At 42.0% G+C, this 18,412-nt stretch overlaps 1 protein-coding gene across 1 annotated transcript; it reads left to right on the top strand.

Moving 5' to 3' along the window:
• The first annotated feature begins 2,594 nt into the window (after window positions 1-2,594).
• LOC116311456 (aldehyde dehydrogenase family 3 member A2-like) lies at window positions 2,595-18,273 on the top strand. Its single transcript, XM_031728577.2, has 11 exons — window positions 2,595-2,730; window positions 3,227-3,389; window positions 4,833-5,064; window positions 6,176-6,261; window positions 6,349-6,557; window positions 6,644-6,761; window positions 6,887-7,028; window positions 7,208-7,374; window positions 7,461-7,560; window positions 7,642-7,880; window positions 17,833-18,273. The coding sequence occupies exons 2-11, from the start codon at window positions 3,228-3,230 to the stop codon at window positions 17,845-17,847; spliced, it is 1,470 nt and encodes a 489-aa protein (XP_031584437.1). The 5' UTR covers window positions 2,595-2,730; window position 3,227; the 3' UTR covers window positions 17,848-18,273.
• The last annotated feature ends 139 nt before the right edge of the window (window positions 18,274-18,412 follow it).

The following is an 18,412-nucleotide window of genomic DNA, read 5'->3' on the forward strand; positions in this document are numbered from 1 at the left end:
CCTGTCTCACTGCGCTTTATTTAATCTCAGTTCTGATTTTAAATGTAAAATCAGTTTCCTAAATAAGTCTCTCAAATTCATCCTTAAAAATATAATGGCTTGAACTAACAATGACATATTACTTAGAATACGGTGTAACTGAATTTACAAATGTGATTTTTCAATCTAAATTCAGTCATTTAATTTACATCGTTTTAAATGATTAACTCATTACCATTTGCTGTCCTTGGAACCAGGAATTTACTTGGGAAGCTATGATGATGGGTAAAAACATGTTTCCTTAGAATCTCTCGTCAAATCTGATTTTTACAATTCAGAAACCAATTTTGGACCCAAATTCAAGTTTAAGTTGCAGGGAGGAAAAAGCTTTTTAAACTTCTATCACTACATCATCTTGAGGAGTTGCTCAAAACTTTTATTGATTTCCAAAGACTTTCTTGCTATTTTTAAAAAGTGGTTTGAACAATAGTTCTCCAGGCGTTCTGACTTCCTTTGGAAGTTTTTCCTGGGACACTCGCTGGTTTTTCACCATTTTTAGAGGAATGTTAAAGCCCTGACCCATGACCCAACTTTAATAAAGACACCTGACTCAAGGGATAAACCAGTGCTGTCTACACATAACAGACAACTTAGAGAAGAACTCTTTTGTGACTAGCAGCATATAACATAAACTTTCTCCCATTTCTTTAGATGAATCTACAGAAATTCCCAAAGATAACAGTCTGCACCAAAGAGCTATTGGATGAAATCCTGCCATATCTCGACGAGGTGTGCAGTGTCCTTAAAACATTTGACAAAACTGGACAAGTGTAGGACAAAAGAGGAACCGACACATCTACTATAAACTATCTAGAGCAGACAATCAATACCTGAAAGTCATGCCATTATGAAATAGGGCGGAAAAAATCCTGCAAAGACCTGACACAGAGATGCACCCGGCCCTTCAGTTGAGCCCTCTGTGTTCACTGAAGCCTACTCAGAAATGCTCTCAGGTACAGGGTGGTTGTGAAGAAGCCATTCTTAAAGAAGGGAACCGGAGAGAAAAGGTTTAAAATCAGTGAGAATCGGTAGCAGTAGGTCTCATGAATCCAAGTAAGAAATTTTTGGTTCAAATCGTCAGTATGTATGGACGAGGTTAGGAAACGGTGCAAAATAGTCTGGGTCAAAGGTCAAGGAAGGTTATAGGCAGACTCAGCAGACATATTGAATTCCCCCCAATGTGAAATTTGTTTACAGTGACCTCTGTGACTTGGGAAACGTACCACACATGCTCTAGACCAGGGGTGGGGAACTCCAGGCCTCAAGGACCAGCGTCCTGCAGGTGTTAGTTATCACCCTGGGTCAACACACCTGAATCAAATGATTAGTTCATTACCAGGCCTCTGGAGAACTTCAAGACATGTTGAGGAGGTCATTTAAATCAGCTGTGTTGGATCAAGGACACGGCAGGACACCAGCCCTTGAAGCCTGGAGTTGGACACCCCTGTTCTAGACAACAGCATTCATCCTCCTCTGAACCAGCCTATGACTGTGTAACACAGAGGGCTGTCAGTTCACATTAAGTCTAGCTAGTACCGATAGCTTAAGCCTGCAAATTTAGAAATCCACACGAGTACCTGAAAATCCTATAAAACTCACTAATCCCACGACTCGCTCAACATCTCCCTCTGAGACAAATACTCCTGTGAAATTATTCCACAATCCGAAAAACAAACAGAATAAAACATTCCTATGGAAAAAACACCCTGCCTCTTGGTTTAACCTGATGATGTCAGATATGAAATGACCATACCAACCAGAAAAGTCAGGAAAAGCTGGGTGGCCCCCTTCCCAAACACCTGACTTCCATAGAGCAAAGAAACAATAGTAACAATGAACAAGTTGTGAAAATATTAAGACAATCCCTTCTCTGTGGAGTGGGACAGGAAGTCAGCACAATGTTGTGGCCAGTGACATCCACGAGCAGCTCTCTGAATAGTTGTTAGGCAATGTTCATTATGTTCATTCATAACCAAATTTCCCCTTTTGGGACAATTAAAGGATTATTCTATTCTTCTATTATAAGGCTGCATTTTAGGACCTCAGTGTAATTAAACTGGGAGATTGTGCTGCTACAGTGGCGTCAGCTGACAGTCATGAGAAGTGCGGGATCCTCCAAAGTAGACCTCAGACATGTTTCAGGAGCAGCTGGTGCTCCTTATGTTCTCGTTTCTTTCCGCACTGCTGCCATCTACTTATTCAAGATCTTTTGTGTTTTATTTTTAAGCAAAACTTTCACTTAAATGGTTTAATTAGTTGTTTTGTTCTTTGAAAAATAAAATAAAACATTACAAAACAAATTATGTCACGCTTTTGTCATAGCCACTTTTCAAAGAACACCGTGTTTTCTACACTTTATTTCTACTTTATTTATGTGTCCCTGCCGTCAGGGTCTGCCAGTCTTTCTGATAAGAATTTCAATATCTGCAGATCAACCTTTCCAAATCTGACCGACAAGCCTCCCTGCACTTCTGACCTTTAAAAGCAGCCTGTTGTTGTGATGGTAGGCGGTGCTTAGTTAGACGTCTCTTGTGCTGATTGGTCCTTTCCTTGATTGTCATGCATGCCGTCCATTTACTGCGATCGTCATTCCTGGGCTTGTTTTAACATCACCTAGCGACAACTTTGCAGATTGTATCCAGTTGGAGGTTCATACTTGAACTGGGTGGAGTGGAATAGGGGCTTTTTAAGGTAAAACTTACTTGCTATAGCCGGTCTTCAGATGTTCACGCGTTATTAACGCTGCTTAGTGCTAACGCTCACATGTTAGCTACACATAAACACTCTGTTTTAGCAGCCAGGCTAATCCGAGCTGGAGCGCCACCAACAATGTGTGCACTGTGGAGTTTTATGCAGTACTGAACACATTCTTAGATCATAATGGCGCTCAAACACTGATTGTACAGCTAACGCTCAGGGAAAGCTGCTCATGACGAACAAGGTTATATAACCTTTCATCGTTACTAGCAGTGAGGATAGCATCATGTTTATTCCCGGTGCCGTACACACTTCAGACACGCTTGTTTTAGGGTATTGTTGACGTTTCACGTGTGACATCGACGTTTAGCTACAGTCTCTATAACGTTATCTTCAGTGCTTATCGTCGGGGAAAATGTAGCCTTTCGTTAGCAGACAGTGCACACATAGAGTCGAGTATAATACTGACGTGCTGTAGCTTTCTGTGAAGGATGTCCCGACAACAACTGGCTGTGCAGCGGGCCAGGAAGTCCTTCCAGACGGGGAAAACCAAACCTCTGGAGAGCAGGATCCACCAGCTGAGGAACCTGCTGCGCTTCGTTACAGAGAGACGGAAGGACATAGCAGAGGCTGTCAAGAAGGACCTCAGCAAGGTGACAGTATCACTGTTAACAGCACATGGTACATTAGCATCGTCTGTGAACCTGTGAATGAACCTGTCGTCATCAGTTATTCCTATTATTAATGGCTTATAAATATTTAAAGTGTGTGAGCACAGTCTTGGACACACCAGACACCTCAGGTACAGCTCTTACCTGCTCTCTCCCCCTTTTCTCTCTCGGATGCTTGCACAGACAAGTCAACCCAACAATATACACTCGAGTATACAGTGGGACAAAATATGTCCTCCTGGATCAGAGGTGCAAACTGTAGAGATAAAAGTGATAAAAATCCAGCTATACAGAAATAAGATAAACTAAGAATAAGTACAGCAGTATTGTACTTGAATAGAAATAGAATAGGAATAGGAAAAAATGAGAATAAATAAATACAGTACACAGACAGAGTCGAACAGTGCAATACAGACTAGTGCAAGTACTGCAAGTGAGAGGGGAGTGTTATGTAGTCCAAGAAGTGTGTGGAGGAGGGCAGCACCCCTATAGTGATCAGCCCTTTACCAGATGTGTGGGTCTAAATCATTGATACTGCTGCGTACATGGACAGCTAGAGATTCCTGTCCTGACGTCTTTGACGTGAGCTTCGAGTCTGTTGGCTTGGGGGGGGGGGGGCGCGTGCAGATGCTACATTGTAATACAAAGTCTCTGAGGATGAGTCCATACAGTTTAAATAATGATACACGGACATCCACATGGACCCTAGCACTAACACAGACCTGAGCAGACTGGCAGATGCTCAGAGTAATCAGGGGCTAATGGTGAGCCGAGGATACGCCAGCTGGCTGTTTAACTAGGCCCACTTTAGTAGCCCACTAGGAGTGCTGTGGAGCATGTTGAGAGCACCTTTCTTACTCATGGTTCTAAACATGACACAAAAATTAACATGAAACAACAATAAGTAACCTAAGCTTATTAGGGCAAAGATCATGACACATTCATTTGTGTTACAGAAAAATTATAGAAATAAAAAGTATAAAATATTTACAAGAAGAGAGAGAGAGGGGTGGCTGTGACAGTGTGACATGTAAGTTCCCTGTGGAGAAAATGAAACGTGGCTGGAAAGTGTTAATACTAAAACAAATGTTCTGGCAGGACCAGTTCCTGTATATTTATGATATACGTCTGTATGTTCACAGCAGTTTAGACACCAGATAAGTTCTCAAACAAATGATATATTAAAAAAACACCGAAGGGACATGCTTTCATTTTCTTCACTGCAATAATCTGACTGCTATTTCTTACTTTGTGTGCCTGAAGCTCTACTTCATATGGAAACGGTGTCACCATTTGTGTTGGTGCCATATTGAATATTGTGGAGACCAGCTGCAGATCATCCAGGAAGCAGTTTGGTTTGAAGCAGGACTGAAACGGGACTGAACTGGCAAACTGTCCAACACTGGATTTTGCTCCTGCTTTCAGAGTGAACACGGGACGGAGCTATTTGAGACACTGGGAGTGGAGGGTGAGATCAAGCTCGCTATCGAGAAGCTAGCAGAGTGGGCAGCTCCTCGGCCAGTGGAGAAGAGCCTCCTCACTATATCGGATGAGGTCTTCGTGCATCCCGAGCCCCTTGGAGTGGTCCTCATCATTGGTGCTTGGAACTATCCCTGGGCTGTCACCCTGCAGCCGCTGGTCGGAGCTATTGCTGCCGGTACCATGTATACCCATGTGTATTTACTTACCAGTATTCTTTTAGGTGCATAATCTGTAGCACATGTGTGACCTTTGCTGGCATGTCCAAACCTCCTTTTGCACAAATACTGTTGCACTGACACTTTGCACATCATCATAGAGAGCAGGGTCGGCAAATCAGCCTTACAGAGATATTAGTCACAAAGGAAGGACTGTTTAAAGTGGACCTATTGTCCTTTTCTTACTTATACTGTTACAGTGTTGTATGCTACTAGTAATCATGGCCCAAGATCAGTACGTGCACAGGTAATCCTTGTGAACCACATGCTCTGTCTCCTCACACTCGGTTTCTGTTTTTCCACTCCAGGCTCTGTACAGTAGCCCTGTGTGCTCCTGTCAGACACCAAGCTTTGGCTTGGAGCGCAGAAGTTTGATCCACCTTGGCTTAAAACAGTGGTTCCCAAACTTTTTTTGCCAGGCCCCCCTTTTTTACAAGAAAAATGTTCTGGTAGACTAATGTCATTAAAAAATGCATTAGTATTTTTACACTTCTGTTCTTGTAAGGCTAAAAAGCCACTTGGTGACATTGGTGACTTTCCTCACTTTGACGAGCAGACGTAGACATTTAAAAAAAATGATGGAGAGTTTCAGGATCCTGGCATGGATCACTGGAACTGCAGATGAGTGACTGCTGACAGGAAGACTCGCTCTTAGAATAGAATAGAATTCAACTTTATTGTCATTGCACACGTCACAAGTACAAGGCATCGAAATGCAGTTTGCAACCATCTAGAAAGTGCTTTAGCAATAATATAGATATATCACAAAATATGGGTCTATTATAGGTATGTTACAATGTACATGGTATGAAGGTATGTATGAATATGCTATAACTATAAGTATGTACAGGCTATGACTGATCTTTTTGAGCTGACAAACCAAAGAGGCTCATTTTGGGAGAAAGACTCTGCTGCGGTCGTAGACTGTCACCAATGATTCACTGTTGAATTTTAACCAGTAAAGTGTGAGAAATAAAACCACTGGTTCTGTGAATGAATACTGCGTCTTCTGCTCAGTCTGTTCTTAAAGCGTACCATCATCCATGCCACTGTGTCTGTTCGCTCTCTCAGGTAATGCAGCAGTAATAAAACCATCTGAGGTCTGCTGTCACTCTGCTAAGGTCATGGAGGAGCTCCTCCCTCAGTATCTAGACAAGGTGAGGCTCCTTCCTTGTTGGATTACCTGTCTCGTACATGTAGTGTAAACGTGCTAGTGTTCCAATGACTTGACGCCTTCTCCACAGGACCTGTACCCAGTAGTGACCGGTGGAGTGCCAGAAACCCAGGAGCTGCTCAGGCAGAGATTTGATCACATTTTCTACACGGGCAGCAGCGCAGTAGGCAAACTGGTGATGGAAGCTGCAGCTCGCAACCTCACCCCAGTCACCCTGGAGCTGGGAGGGAAGAGCCCCTGCTACATCGACAAGAACTGTGACATCACTGTTGCGTGCCGGTCGGTCCTGTCTGTAGAACAAAGGAGAAACTTTAAAAAACACAGTTGGGTTTCCAAACATCAAGTGTGTTTTCTTTTTCCTACAGTCGCATCACGTGGGGAAAGTTTGTCAACTGTGGACAGACGTGTATCGCTCCGGACTACGTCCTGTGTGACCCTTCCATCCAGAACAGAGTACAGGAGGAGATCAAGAACTGCATCAAGGTTGGTTTGCACCATATAAAGAAATGAGTGGTGGCTCAAGACTTTTGCACAGCACTAGATTGTTTTTTGAGACGGTCATTAATGCTTCTTTTATTCTTAAACGATCTTCCTTTGACACGATGCAGGAGTTTTACACAGATGATCCAAAGACTTTTGAGGACTACGGACGGATCATCAACAAGCGGCATTTTAAGAGAATCATGGCTCTCATGGAGGGCAGCACAGTTGTTGTTGGTGGAGACTCTGATGAATCCCAGTGCTATATAGGTATGTATTTATGTGGTATGATGGAGCCAGCGGGTATCCCTCAAAATACTAGGAGGCAGCTGAAGTCTGTCTCGGACTGCACACATAAGAGTAAGAATAATAGTAAAAAGCCTCTGTTCCAAAGCTCTGAATGTGCAGTGTATTGGTCATTGCCCTCTGACCCTGTCGTCTGTGTGCAGCTCCCACTGTGCTGAAGAACGTTACAGGCGAATCCAAAGTGATGAAGGAGGAGATCTTCGGGCCACTGCTGCCCATCATCACAGTGAGCGGTGTGGATGAGGCCATCCAATTTATTAATGAGAGAGAGAAGCCGCTGGTTATCTATGTCTTCTCCAATGACAACAAGGTGCAGCACATCACCTGCAGACGTCATTTCCTGTTATTTAGACCTCTTTAAATCTCTTCCCTTCACTCTTCCTGTGTGATCCACAGCTGATCAAAAGAGTAATAGCTGAGACATCCAGTGGAGCTCTGCTGGCTAATGACTGTCTGGTTCACTTTACTGTCAGCTCTCTGCCCTTTGGAGGAGTTGGTGAGTGGATGCCCATCAAACCCTCCATCAGACTTACTGGTTTTTCCTCCTGAAGCTGACTTGTTATTTTTTCGTCCTAAGGTAACAGTGGTATGGGCTGCTATCACGGTCGCTACGGCTTTGACCAGCTCAGCCACATGCGCAGCTGCCTAATCAAACAGCTGAAGATGGAAGGAGTGAACAGCATGCGTTACCCCCCACACACTGCCAAGAAACTGGGCTGGGCTCGGTTCTTTCTGCTCAAGCAGATCAATTTGGGCAGGCTGCGTCGCATGATGCTGCTGGCTATGTTTGTGGGCGTGGCATCGTTTGTGGTGCAGGTAAAGAAGCTCTCCCTAACCTCATAAAACCGTTCCTATTAGCCACTATCCCATTGTTAATGTTTGTGTGCTGTCAGCTAACTCGCACATTGTGTGGTCAGTGGTAACTTTATTGTCCCCAATCTGTCCATACAGAGAGACAAAAACAAACAAACACAACACACACAAAGCCCAGAGAAAACAGCCCAAATTATCATCAAAAAAGTGCAATGTACAATGGCAACAACCCTTATGGTTTAGTATTATATATTACGTGAGCTAGCATCAACCAAAACAACGATGAGACGTACTTAAAGATCTCTTGGACTATTATGTCACATGTCTTCTACAACAATATGTACAACCCTAATTCCAAAAAGCTGTAAATGTCAATCTACATGCGTAAGAAAGCAAATGCAATGATTAGCAAATGTCATGAACCCACATTTTATTTACAGTAGGACAAAAAACACATCCAGTGTTTAAATTGAGAAAGTGTGGCAAAAAGGGTTGTTTTGAGTTTGATCGCAGCATCAAGTTTTGTTTCAAAGCTAGAAGTAAAAGTGATGCAAAAAAACATCTAGAGAAACATTTTGCAACTAACAGGTTCATTGAAAAAAGAGCATCTTAGTGAGGCAACGTTTCATTTTTGATCTCCGTCATAATAATATCAAAACATTCTCAAGAAATCTCTGTGCACAAGGAACAATGCTCAAAATCAGTGTGACACGTCAATGGCCTTCAGGGCCTCTGTGCATTAAAAACAGGCATCATTCTATCGGGGGACTTACTTCATGGGCTAAGGAACACTTTCTGAAATCATTGCCAGTGAACACTGTTTATCGTTCCAGCCACATATGCAGGTTAAGGTGGTTCAGTGCCTTTGCACCACCAGGAATGTACAATATATCGGGTATTTAAAGCAACAAATACTCCCATTCAAATGGTGGGTTTTTCAGGGACTATTTTAACATGACACTCCTAAACTGTAAACTGCATCTATTACAACAGCACGGTAGTGAAAGTGTCTGGTTGCTGAGCTGGACTGCCTGCAGTCCAGACCTTAGACCTGAAAACATTTGGGACATTATGAAATGAAAAATGTGATTCCTCTCCGGCAGCTGGTCTCCTCAGTTCAAACATATTTACACTGCCAAAAGAAGAGGGGCGCTACGCAGTGGTGAACATGCCCCTGGACCAGGTTTTTGAGGAAGTGTCATTGTCATCAAACTCAAAATGAACTAAACTTATTAAATATTTTTTTCTCTTCTATTATGAATATAATATATCATTTGATATTGCACAATGTCCTAACTTTTTTTAAATCAATTTTGTAAATATTGAATACATGAGTATCAGTAAAGTTAAATTTGACGTGAAGCAACTGATACAAGTTGCATAGCTAAGTTACAGCTAGCTGTCTAACTGTCCCTGTGATGGCTATTCATAAATCCATGCTTTGCTTGTTACGTGATGGCTAAAATCAGTAGTTTAAAAGTTTCATATTTAATTTTTTATATCTTCAAACAGTGTTTAATATTGACAAGAGTTATGTTTAGCTGGAGTTTTGCCAAAGTGTTGTCACAACCGGTTTGTGCCAAACCAAATGTCTTAGATGGGGCCCCTCTAACCACGTTATAAACACGCTGGTAATGTTACATTTTCTAAATGGACCAACAACAACAATAAAGAAAAAAATTGTTGACTAGGGATGGGAAGATGAAAAGACCTGGTTCCAGTAGTTCATCCTTATGTGCATGATGCACATTCAATTCAGTTCAATCAATTTTATTTACACAGCACCAAATCACAACAAAAGTCGCCTCAAGGTGCTTTATATTGTAACGTAGATCCTACAATAATCAACCCAACAGAAAACCCAACAATCATATGACCCCCTATGAGCAAGCACTTTGGCGACAGTGGGAAGGAAAAACTCCCTTTTAACAGGAAGAAACCTCCGGCAGAACCAGGCTCAGGGAGGGGCGGGGCCATCTGCTGCGACCGGTTGGGGTGAGAGAAGGAAGACAGGATAAAGACATGCTGTGGAAGAGAGACAGAGATTAATAACAGGCATGGATGACAGCACGATGGTCAAGTGTAAACTGCATCCAGGACAGAAACAACTGTATTATATTGCTAGCACAACAGCGGCTCTTTGCAAGCATCTGCACAGACAGCATGCTAACACCAAGTAAGCCAGCATGCAATTAATTTGCATGGACATAATTTCTTTGATATGCTGCCTAGTGATGGCAGTGACTCTCAAAATGGAGCCAGTGAGAACTGATAAGGGAGTTGATATGGAATCGTATTGATAAGTGATATCAGTAATCTGAATTGTTAAATTCTTATCTATTCGCATCCCAACACTTGGCTCACCCATGTTAAGGACACACTAGGCTGCTCTGCTAGCTAATGTTAAAGTCAAACCAAAGGGCGCTGTCACTTGGTGTCCACTCTCTGCAGTAGAGTATCACTTCCTGTTACAACAGACAGTGGCGTTTTTGTGTAGCTTATCTCCAACCTTCCTTTTATCTAAAAAAGTCCCGTAGTGTAATCTTCACGTGCTTCACCCAAAGCGCACTCCCTGCTGATACACTTACTGTGTCTTTAGAGTTTCACTAGCTTAGCTCGTAGCCGACTCGCTAGCACCATGGCTACTTCACCTGTCCTTCCTGCACTTTCTTGCTCATTGTGTCAGATGTTTAGTTACTCCTCGGCCTCTTTTAGCAGTAATGATGCTTGTAATAAATGTAGCATATTTGCAGCTCTGGAGAGTTGGATTACTGAATTGGAGACTCGGCTTCGCACCCTTGATACACCCGTAGCTAGCCAGGCCCCTGTAGCTGGTGCAGCCGAAGATAGCGTAGGCCCCGCTAGCTGTTCCCCGGCAGACCCCAAGCAGCTGGGGAAAGAGGGCGGCTGGGTGACGGTGAGGAGGAAGCATAGTCCTAAACAGAAGCCCCAGGTACACCACCAACCTGTTCGTGTGTCTAACCGTTTTTCCCCACTCGGCGACACACCCGCCGGGGGTCAAACTTTGTGGTAGTTCTGTTTTGAGACATGTGAAGCTAGAGACACCAGCAGCCATAGTCAGCTGTCTTCCAGGGGCCAGAGCAGGCGACATAAATTCAGTAGCAGTAACATTACGTCAGTCGGAGGTCACTAAAATCCATATTGAATCGGCGTATAACTTTGACAAAACAATGTTAGACTCTGTAGTTTTCTCTATATGTAATCATGAGTGATGTAGGGAGATCAGGTGTCGTCTACTGTCACTGCAAACCTTACACATGTAACCAAGTGACCAAACAATCTTGTATTATAAGCAGAAAATTAACATACACATAAAATTTAGAGTATCTGTATGTCTCTGCTGTGAACTATATTTTCCTCACGTCCACATGTTGTCATCATCTTTCAGATATCCTGAAAGATTTCTCTCAAAATTAGATTGCTGTTATTCACAAAGTCATAAATTCAGTGGTAATAATTAACTCACTCTGTTTTTCCATAGATGAAAGTGAACTCTGTACTAACAGAGTTTTCATTTTTAAAGTGGTCTTGAGCAGAACTTCAGGCATTCTTCAGAATTTTTCACTCATTTTTGTTCCAGTCCTTGTACCTGACAGTTTTAAGCCACATAACAGTGACCTATGACTCATTCAAGTGTATAAAAGACACCCAAGTCAAGGAATCAAACGGTATTGTCTACATATAACTGATGGCTTAACAAAGAACCAATATTACATGATATCTTTAGGACCACATTTTTTCCTATTACTTTAGTTGAATCTACAAAAAAAGGCCAAAGTTAACAGTTTTAAAGGCATAAAATAGTATTTTTGAACCAGGAAGGTAATTCCCAAAAAGGCTTTTAGCCAAAAAACAGCTCATGTATTTCAGCATGGTGAGTAACGTGTCCTTTAAACAAAAAAAGAAAAGATAAAGAGTATCTGAAAGTCATGATCTTAATAAATAGGAATAAATCCAGTGGTTTCAGTGGACAGGTGGTTGTAAAGTCATTCTTTTTTTTTGACATTGTAGTTTTTATTGATAGTTTTGTCACAGTTTAAACACAGACATGTATTACATTACAGAAGAAATAACCATACAAGCGCAGAGTCAAAACAAACAGAACTAAAGCAAACAAAAGGTGTGGGTGCCAATTCTAATCAACTACCATATGCATACCTGCCTTTACTCCGCAGCATACATACTCCAGCTTATATACATACTTTTATACATGCATGCATCAATGGATATACAAAGTTATAGACCTTAAATGTTTTGTTCGTTCATTAATTTCCCTTGGTGCCGTATAATGTCCACTTCTCCCACTTAGCAACGAAAATATCTTCCTTTAATCTGAGAATGTAAGTCATTTTTTCCATTGCATAGATTTCTCCAACAACATTTAACCAGTCTTTTGAAGAAGGTGGATCCAGTTTGTACCAGTTTCTTGTTATAGCTTTCTTTGCAGCTATCAATAGGATTTTTGTCAAATACATGTCGTCGTACATAACATACTCCCTAATATTCCCAAGATATACAGTTTTAAAATTGTGTGGTAATTGATAGCCCAAGATATTGCCTATTACAAGAGTCACGTTCTTCCAAAAATTATGCAGTTTCAGGCTCTCCCAAAACACGTGCGTATGATGTGCTTCCATGTTACCACATCTTCTCCAGCATGGCAAACTGTCTTGAGTCTGCTTACTTTTGATTTTTGGTGTAATAAAGAATCGAGTAAGATGTTTCCATCCAAATTCTCTCCAGCATCTTGAGTTAGTCGTTGTGTTCTGGGTTTCACACATATCTAACCATTCCTCAGTTGAGATATCAGTTTTTATTTCCTGCTCCCATTTCTTTTTTATGTATTCAGTTGATGTTGCCGTGTTCTCTCTTAGTTTTTTATATAGTACAGAAATTTCCTTGAATTGGAGGCCCCTGTATGATTTAATTACGCAATCCAGCATGCCATAAGACGTACGCGGACTTCGTACTTCCTTTGAAAAGTAATCTCTGAGTTGCAGGTACCGGTAAAAATCGGTTTTCTCTATACTATACCGATCTTTTAAATCTTGGAAACTCATCAAATGGCCATCTTTCATTATTGTACAAATCGCTGTTATTCCTTTTTGTTCCCACTTCCTGAATCCTGAGTCGTGAGCACTTGGTATAACACCAACAACATAGGCAGCCCAGTTTAACATCTTAACCTCTCTTTCCAACTTACTTTGTTTAACTAGGCCAAACCATATCTCTAGAGTGAGGGATGTTATAGGATCAAGGAAATGCTGTAAAGTTTTCTTAAGTTGCTCATTTCCAAGAAATGTCTGGACTGGGACATCCTGTACTTTTATTTCAATATCTTTCCATTTAGCATTAAAGTTCTGATCACACCACTTTATTGCTGGTCTGGTTTGGGCCGCATGGTAATAATCTTTTAGATTGGGGAGTCCCACACCACCTTGCTTCCGAGATAGTTGTAATGTTGTGTATTTTATTCTAGGCCTTTTACCATTCCATACAGTGGCGGTCCTAGCCTGTTTGGCGCCCCGGGCGAACACTCCCCCCCCCCCCACACACACACACATAAAACATATTAAGGATTAATATTACATTAACATAAAACTGTTCTCGGAACCATACTGAATTTCGCCAAAGAAACACACACATGCACACACACACACACACACATATGAAGAGAGAGTGAGTATGTATGCAAACAGCTACCAAACAGCCATCATAATTCATCATACAATGAGAACAGGACAAATCAACAACTCACACTGACTAATTAATATTAAAATCTGTAACATAATGTATTGTTTGGAGTTTAGTCTGTTACTGTTACTGTTTTTTACCATTTCTTCTTGGAGCAGCTGTAACCCACATAATTTCCTCAGGGATTAATAAAGTATGATTCTGATTCTGATTGTTTCAGGATGACCTGCCATTATCCAATGACACATCTGCTTACCTGTATCATTTGCTCGTTTCTCCTCTTCTTTTCTCTTTTTTCTAAACTGAGCACCTGATGGCTTTGAACTTTTCTTGTCCATCTTCCATTAGTTTTAATTTTGCACTCCAGTATGAACACCCATCCCTCAACCAGAGGATCACCACAACATAACCTAATAGACCTACACCTTAGTTCACAGATTCACTTTGTCTAAGGTGTATTTCTGGGATTTCACACAACCCAGGATTCAGATCATGAATACATAATGGGCTTGGATTTACATCATTATGAATGAAATGTGCTCTATTTGGAAGCAGCCGGCCCCTCCCCTTTCCACGCATTGTGTGTGAGACTTTAAATCATCAAACTGTAAATTTTAAATTGTTATTGATCCCTTTACCCCGAGTCCTAAAGTGTATATTTATTTTCTTACTCTTCTTATATATATTGTTTGTTTACTTGCACTGCTGTAACTGGAGCCTCGTCGCCTCGTCTCTCGATATACTGGACTGTATGTAGCGGAGATGACAATAAAGTTTACTTTGACTTCAGCAGCGCGCAGGCGCACCGAGGGCTCTCGCGCTCACTTTTCGTGTATAGAATTTCGAAAAAACATCGTTGCAAATTATAAGTCTGTATCATAATGTCTGGTGTTTTCGTGTTTGTTGTTTTGTTTTATTTTGCGAGTTGGTTATTAGATGCTGCTCCAGCCAGCCAGAGAATCCCCGCCGCCCGCCCTCTCCTCCCTGTGCATAAGCAGCAGCAGCGCACCTCGCAAACGGAGGGCGCCCTTACTCCCAGCAAATGGGCGATAGAAAACCGATTGGTGCCTATGACATTCCCAATATGCGCTGGCTGATGTCGGGGCAGCATGAGTACGAGCATTTTTTTTATTTTTTTTTTGCCGATGCCCGTGATGCCGCCCCCACCACGATGCCGCCCCGGGCAACCGCCCGTGTCGCCCGTATCAAAAACCGCTACTGATTCCATACAAATCTAGAAATGAGCCTATCCCAGTCCTTGAATTTTTCCACTGGGATCTTAACTGGCAGAGATTGGAAAAGGTACAATAGCCGTGGGAGGATACTCATTTTTATTGTTGTGATTCTTGCACTAAAGTCTAGTGTAAGAGTTGACCATCGGTTTAGATCGTGTTTAATCTGAGTGGTCAGTCCATCATAATTTGTTTTAAAAAGGTCACTCAATTGTTTAGTCACAGTTACACCCAAGTATTTTATTTGTTTTGCAGTCCAGTTCAGTTTAAACTTATTTTTAACCTCTTCGGATGGCAAATAGTTGAAAGCCAGTATCTGAGTTTTGGTCACATTAACTTTGTACCCCGAATGTTCAGCAAAGATATTAATTACATTAAACATCGGAATTAAAGTTTGGTTTGGATTTTCTAGGTAGAGTATGATATCATCTGCAAATAAGCTGATGATGCGGTCTTCCCCTTTAATATTTATTCCTCTCACTTCCTCACTTTGTCGGATGGCCTGTGCCAGGGGTTCAGTATATAGAGCGAAGAGAAGAGGTGAGAGGCAACAACCCTGGCGGGTACCCCTCTCGAGAGAGATTTGCTCCGTTAGGCTGCCATTGATTCTAATTCGAGCTGTAGGAGATTGGTAAATAGATTTGATGCACATCACAGCGCTGTCATTAAAACCAAACCTTTCAAGCACGGCATATAGGAAGTTCCAATCTACACTGTCGAAAGCCTTCTCTGCATCCAGGCTTACTAGGGCCGCACAATTTCTTTAGAACATTCAAAATTAACTGAATTTTTAATAAGTATTGCTACCCCCCGTTTTACGACTTTTCTTGCAGGTACTATAGTAAGAATTTCTGTACCCAAATTTCTTTAATTTATCATGCTCTTCCTGTGACAGATGTGTTTCCTGTAGATATATTACATTGGCATTAAGCTTTCTCATTTTAAGTATCACTTTACTTCTTTTAATTGGGTTATTCATCCCATTGACATTCATTGACACCAGCGTTATATTCCTCATCTTTTCACTGTTAAGTTTAGTTTTATTTTTGGCTTATCACTATCATAGCATCCCACACTAACTCTAAGAACTTGGAACAAGATAACAAGAAACTTAAGAGAAACTGAAAATACGTATTTCTTACCCACAGCGTCCCTGTGGTTCGGGGGGTATATCCCTTTCAGATTAGGGGCCCCTGTGAGATCCAACATAGGTTCCTAAAAGAAATAGAGAAAAAAAAAAGAAAACCTACCACTTTCTGGTCTACCTTGCCTTGAAAAGCAACAAAATAATGAACCTTTAGTTTCTGAATTCTACTGTTCAATCATTTCCACCGGATTCAAATGTTTGTATCCTCACTTATAAGTTCTCGGTGTTAGATCGCTGCCATCCTAATGCGTTTTGCAGTCGCTCCTCCAGCAGCGCGCTTTCCCCGCTCCGCTGCGGCACCTCCACTTGTATTCCTCTCCTCCTTAGCTCCTCCGCCGCCGCCCGGCCACTGTCGTATGTCCTGACGCCGCTCTCCCAGTGGATCCTGATTCTGGTCAGAGGCGTCTGGAAGCGAATTCCTCTCTCTTTTAAGGCTTTCTTAATTCCAGCGTATTCCTTCCTCTTTTGAATCACGTCGGTAGCGTAGTCATGATCAAAGAAAAGCTGCTTATCCTGATGTATAACGTTTTTCTTCCACGCTGCCTTCAGCACCATCTCCTTGGTTGAGAACTGAAGAAAATTAACCACCACCGATCGCGGAGGTTTTTCTGGTCCGGGTTTTGGCACCAGAGCTCTGTGCGCCCGCTGAATATTTAGAGCAGAATCCGGCGGGAGCGAAAGCTCAGCTCTCAAAAAGTCTTCCACAAACTGCAGCACAGAGTTTCCTTCAGAGCCCTCTTTTAGGCCAAAAATGCGAATGTTGTTCCGTCGGCTACGGCCTTCCAAGTCAGCCAGTTTCATCGGAATATTCCGTTGTTGCTGGAGCGACTGGATTAGAGCGTCTTTTGCGGCCAAATTCCACCTTTCCATCTCTTCCAGTCTTTTCTCAGCTTCTTCGAGTCTGGTCTCATGGCTAGCTAGCTCATTCGCCGTTTCTGACAGTTTTATATTAATGTCTTTCTTGAAGCTGTCGAATTCGTCCTTCATTTCTTGTTTGATGTCTTTCTTAAACGTGGCAAACTCAGGTTTAAACTCGGCTTTAAGTGAGTGAATTTCCTTAATAATGTCCTGTAAGCCTGCGTGGGGGTGGCTAGCTACATCTTCCATCTGCTCGCCTTGCATGCTGTTCTTGGACATGTCTGCGTTGCCTCCTCTTGCCAGCTCCACTTGTTTCACAAAATCCTTAATGTTTCCTTGTCTTTTTGACCTTCTTCCACCTTTCATGGCATTTATTACACGGTTTAGCGGTGGAAATATTCGAATTCTGGTTTTCTTTCGAGTTTTGACCGGGAGCTGCAAGCTTATGCTGCCATCTTCCTTACGTCCCCCTAGTGGTCTCCTGTAAAGTCATTCTTAAGGTGAATGGGGAGAAAAGGCTGAGGTGATGCAAATTACACAAGAACAGGACTGAAAATCAGGTCCTCTGTTTTCACCTTCTGTGCACCGGTGTCACATGTTCTTCTACTTTTGCACAGTAATATTTTTCACAGCACTGCAGACAAATGCCATCACTTTCTAGTGCATTATTTGTGTGGTTACAACTTTGTAAATAATTGCGTTTTCCCGAATGAATCTCTGTACTCGTGCCCCCCATATACCCACAGTCCCACAGGCTTGGACACTGGACACAACAATAGCTTTGTCTCTTGTACACAATGTGTGGTGTTGTCCTGGAAATCTAACCACATAATGCCCCCTTATCTACCCTCCCTTTAATTACCCAGCATGCTTCACTCCCCATGGCTAAATAGGCTCCTTTGTTTTTGTCCACCCCAGTGCCTTTGTGGACATCCACACATGCTCATGTGAACAGTTAAAACTGTCTCCCACTGCTGACAGCTTTGTAATCTGTTGTTTGCAGAGGTTCCTGCGATGAAGCTCAGCAGGTAGACGGCGCTGTGACCCGGTGCTGAGGCGATCCCGGGACAGCCTCATGGATTAATCGCCTGTAGCAGAACACAGCACTGCAGATGTTTTATGCTCTGTGTTATTTCACTGATATTTGTTTTTCTTCTGTTATTGTTGCATCTCCTGTTACACGTTTAGCTACACTTTGAGTTGAATTTTTTTACCTCAACATCATTTAATTCTTTCTTTTCTGAGTTTATATAAACATTCACTCTGATTCTGCTGGTAGATATTGAAATAACAAACCTGTCTGTGATGCTGTGACTCTTTTAAGAATAAAATCAAAATCACTGTTAACTCCTGCTAAAGTGATAAGCCAGCAGGATGCCAGTTCTCCGTGTTAATGTCTGTTCTGTCTGCTGTTGAACATCAATAAAAAGTTAATAGTCAGGCATTTGCTGAAATTACTTTGTCCATTTCTTTGCCTTGTGCACACCTGATTTATCTCCTGTCTGTGGTATATTATTAACATCACCCCAAGGTTGTAAAGGATTGTCTGACTGAATGACTGCTATTAAGATAAAGGATTGCCT

The sequence above is a fragment of the Oreochromis aureus genome, linkage group 14 (assembly GCF_013358895.1).
Source record: "Oreochromis aureus strain Israel breed Guangdong linkage group 14, ZZ_aureus, whole genome shotgun sequence".
NCBI classification, from domain to species: Eukaryota; Metazoa; Chordata; class Actinopteri; order Cichliformes; family Cichlidae; genus Oreochromis; species Oreochromis aureus.

What these genes read in the sequence shown, in the direction of transcription:
- LOC116311456 (XM_031728577.2), top strand. Translation starts at nt 3,228, where the DNA reads ATGTCCCGACAACAACTGGCTGTGCAGCGGGCCAGGAAGTCCTTCCAG. An exon ending in GACATCACTGTTGCGTGCCG is followed by an intron (nt 6,558 to 6,643) that starts GTCGGTCCTGTC and finishes TTTTTCCTACAG; the next exon opens with TCGCATCACGTGGGGAAAGT. An exon ending in AGATCAAGAACTGCATCAAG is followed by an intron (nt 6,762 to 6,886) that starts GTTGGTTTGCAC and finishes GACACGATGCAG; the next exon opens with GAGTTTTACACAGATGATCC.